This window comes from Lepidochelys olivacea (genome assembly GCF_965140295.1).
Source record: "Lepidochelys olivacea isolate rLepOli2 genome assembly, chromosome: 23".
Lineage (NCBI taxonomy): Eukaryota > Metazoa > Chordata > Testudines > Cheloniidae > Lepidochelys > Lepidochelys olivacea.
Window position 1 is genome coordinate 5,496,174 of NC_140433.1, and position 3,121 is coordinate 5,499,294.

Genomic DNA, 3,121 nt, shown 5'->3' on the forward strand with positions numbered 1-3,121 from the left:
CCGGGCCCCAGCAAGTCTAAGCCAGCCCTGGCGACCCCATCCAAGGCATGGGTCATGATCCACAGTTTGAGAACCGCTGGTCTAGTGGGTTAAAGTGAGGGGACTGGGAGCCAGGACTCCTGGGTTCTTCTCCCATCTCTCCTGTCCCTAGCCCGGGGGGCCGCAGGGTGGGGGGGTCCTACTCCCCCTAGGGACCAGTGATAGTCTTAGCTCAGCGGTGACCCTCTAGGTATGAAAGAGGCTCCGGGAGTCCCAGGGGGGCCAATCCCATGGGCCACCAACCCACGTCACTTCCCTGGTAGGGGGCTGTTGTGGCTGGCCAGCTCCAGCCTGTTGGACGGCGTGAGTCCGGAGGCGGAGAACTTGCCTGGGGCGGAGGCGGGCAGGGGGTGCCATGTGCAGGGGAAGGTGGCCGTGAAGGCCTGGCGGAAGGAGCGCATGCGGAAGACGTACACCACGGGGTTGATGGCGGAGTTGGCGTGGGACAGGACGATGGTCGCCAGCACGAGCGGGCTGGGGATGGGGCAGCCGGGGCAGGCGAGCTGGAGGGTGTTGATGACGTGGAGGGGCAGCCAGCAGAAGGCAAAGCAGAAGAGGACGATGAAGAGCGAGGTGGCCAGCCGCAGCTCCTTGTGCAGGACACGGCGGCGTCGGGCCTGCCGGCTCACCTCAACCTCCCGCTCGGCCACCTTGCGGATCTGCCGCTTGGCCTCCAGGAAGATACGGCCGTAGAGGACCAGCATGATGGCCAGCGGCACCAGCATGCAGGCCATGAACTTGAAATAGACCTTGAAAGAGTCCTCGATGAAGGCGTTGAATTTGCACTGGCCGTCGGGCGGGAAGGGTTTATGCCAGCCCATGAGGGGCAGTGACCCAATGAAGGTGGCCAGCACCCAGCTGCTCAGGATGACCAGGAGCGAGTTCTGGGGGCTCATGAGGGATGGGTACTGGAAGGGCTTGAGGATGGAGATGTACCGCTCCACTGCAATGGCCAGCAGGCCGAAGACCGAGGCCTGCGTGAAGATCAGCAGGGTGCAGAGCATCAGCAAGCACAGAGTCGGCCGGCCCCGCGGCAGCCCCGCATCCGCCATCTGGGCGCAGGGGATGGCCACGGCCCCCACCAGGATGTCGGCCGCGGCCAGCGAGACCAGGAAGTGGTTGGTCACCACGGCGCGCAGCTTCCTGTCCCGCAGGATGACAGTGCAAATGAAGAGGTTGCCCGCGACGGACAGCACAGCTGTGACGGTCTCCGTCAGGAAGTAGGGCACGTCCAGGCTGGGCAAGCTCCTGTTCGATGCCCCCGGGCAGGGCGGGGGAGTGATGGGCGGGAAGGACGAGTTGGGGAAGGCGTTGGTGGCACGTGGGGCTCTGGCCATGTTAATCCAGGTGCCTCGCTGGGCCGTCAGTGCTCCCCCATCTCCATACTCCATCAGCGCGGCTGCACGGAGGGAAACCAGAGCTCAGCATATGGCCAACCTCTACAGGGGGTTGGGCTACGGGGGTCGAATTCTGGTCTTTGATTTGGTGAGCAGGAAGCTGGGAGGGGGTCACTGGCCTGGGATCTGCAGGTCAGACCGGAGGATCTGGTGGGCCCCTGCGATCGGGGGGAGAGCCTCCGAGAATGCCCAATTCCCCTGCTCCTGAGGGCTAAGACATGGGAACCTGGCCCTGTTCTGTTGGAATCAGAGGGACACGGGATGTATCTCCCCACCTCGTGTTAATGGCTGTCGAGGGGCCACATGCCCGCACACGCTAGGTATTTCCATACATCCAGTGACGTATCTTATACGGCCGCTACTTCCATTACCAGGGAGGGAGCAGTTCACCGAGGGCTGGGGTGGATTCTCCGTCCCTGGCACTTTTCTCAATCAAGGCGGGGTGTTTTTCTCTGGCTCAACCGGGAATTAACCCAGCACCATCCTATGGCCTGAGTCATCCAGCGGGTCAGCCTAGATGGTCCCAATGGCCCCTCCTGGCCTTGGAATCTCTGGCCCAGGGAGAGGTTGGACCCAGGTGAAAGCACAAGGCAAGTTGGAGGGGGGGCAGATTCCTGGTGTGCAAGGCGGGCGGGGGGGGGATTAAGGCATTAATCCCACGTGCAATGCCCATATGCCATGCTGTAAGAAAATATCTCCAGTTTGCTTTACAACTTTGAAAATGTTCTCTCTGAACTTGTGAACACAGCCACCGGAATCGTCTCCCACCCCACACCCCGCCTTCCCTGCCAGAGGGACTGTCGAAAGCAGATGGGCCATGGAGCGGGTTGGTCAGATGGGGTTAAAACAGCCCTGGGGGGGTGGCGGGACGGACAGGACTGCCCTGGGGGAGCCAAAGGCTAGGCTGATGGGGAAGGCAGCCACAGCTGGGGCCACGCCCCAATCAGGCCACAGCTGGCCTTATAACAGGCTATGAGCCAGGTGCTCAGGCAGTCTCTCTCTAGCTGTGGAGAGAGATGGGCCTGGCTAGCTTACCAGTGTATCCAGAGCGAAGCAGGGCTGGGGAAAGGCCAGAGGAGTTGGGGAGCTCCAGGCTGGAAAGCCCCCTTCCTGCAGGCCTTGCTGAAGGCCTAAAGCAAGTACTGGGGTTGCAGAGCAGCAGCCCAAGTTTAGACAAAGGCAGCAGGTCCAAACCCTCCTTGCCGATGATGAGTGGTACAGACTGCAGTCTGCCCCAGTGTGTGTGGGCTAGATGAGGACTGGTAGTAGCTGCTGAGGCAAGGTGGGGATAGAGGGTGGGGGAAACCCAGAGACTGTGGGGGGGTCCGCAGAGGGCAGAACCCTGAGGGAAGGGGCAATGGGCTCTGGGAGGGACACGGAGGCCTGAGGCAAGCGGGACACCGGCCTGCAGAGGGTGCTCTGAAAGCTGGAGAGCTAATTCCCAGGATGACCAGGGGGAGGCACTGCACTGGTGAGCCATGCCCTGCTACAGGCCATCAAGGATCATTGCAATACAAAGGATTGGTTAATGGCCCTTTCCAGCACTTAAGAATTGCTATGTGCCAGGAAGCTCAATCTGTGAGCTTGGAAACTGAAGGAAGGAAATCAAACAAAGCCACAGGAATATTTTCTGTCTTTTTGGCTGGTTGAACTCCTAAGGAAGCTAGAGATTCCCTGGGGCTGCC

General features: G+C 61.0%; 1 protein-coding gene across 1 annotated transcript; it reads right to left on the reverse strand.

The window, feature by feature from the left end:
• Positions 1-287: 287 nt before the first annotated feature.
• LOC311511956 (adenosine receptor A1-like) lies at positions 288-2,023 on the reverse strand (the record flags this gene model as incomplete). The annotated part of the gene is made up of 1 exon (XM_084612932.1): positions 288-2,023. The coding sequence occupies exon 1, from the start codon at positions 1,428-1,430 to the stop codon at positions 288-290; it is 1,143 nt and encodes a 380-aa protein (XP_084469058.1). The 5' UTR covers positions 1,431-2,023.
• Between the last annotated feature and the right edge of the window lie 1,098 nt (positions 2,024-3,121).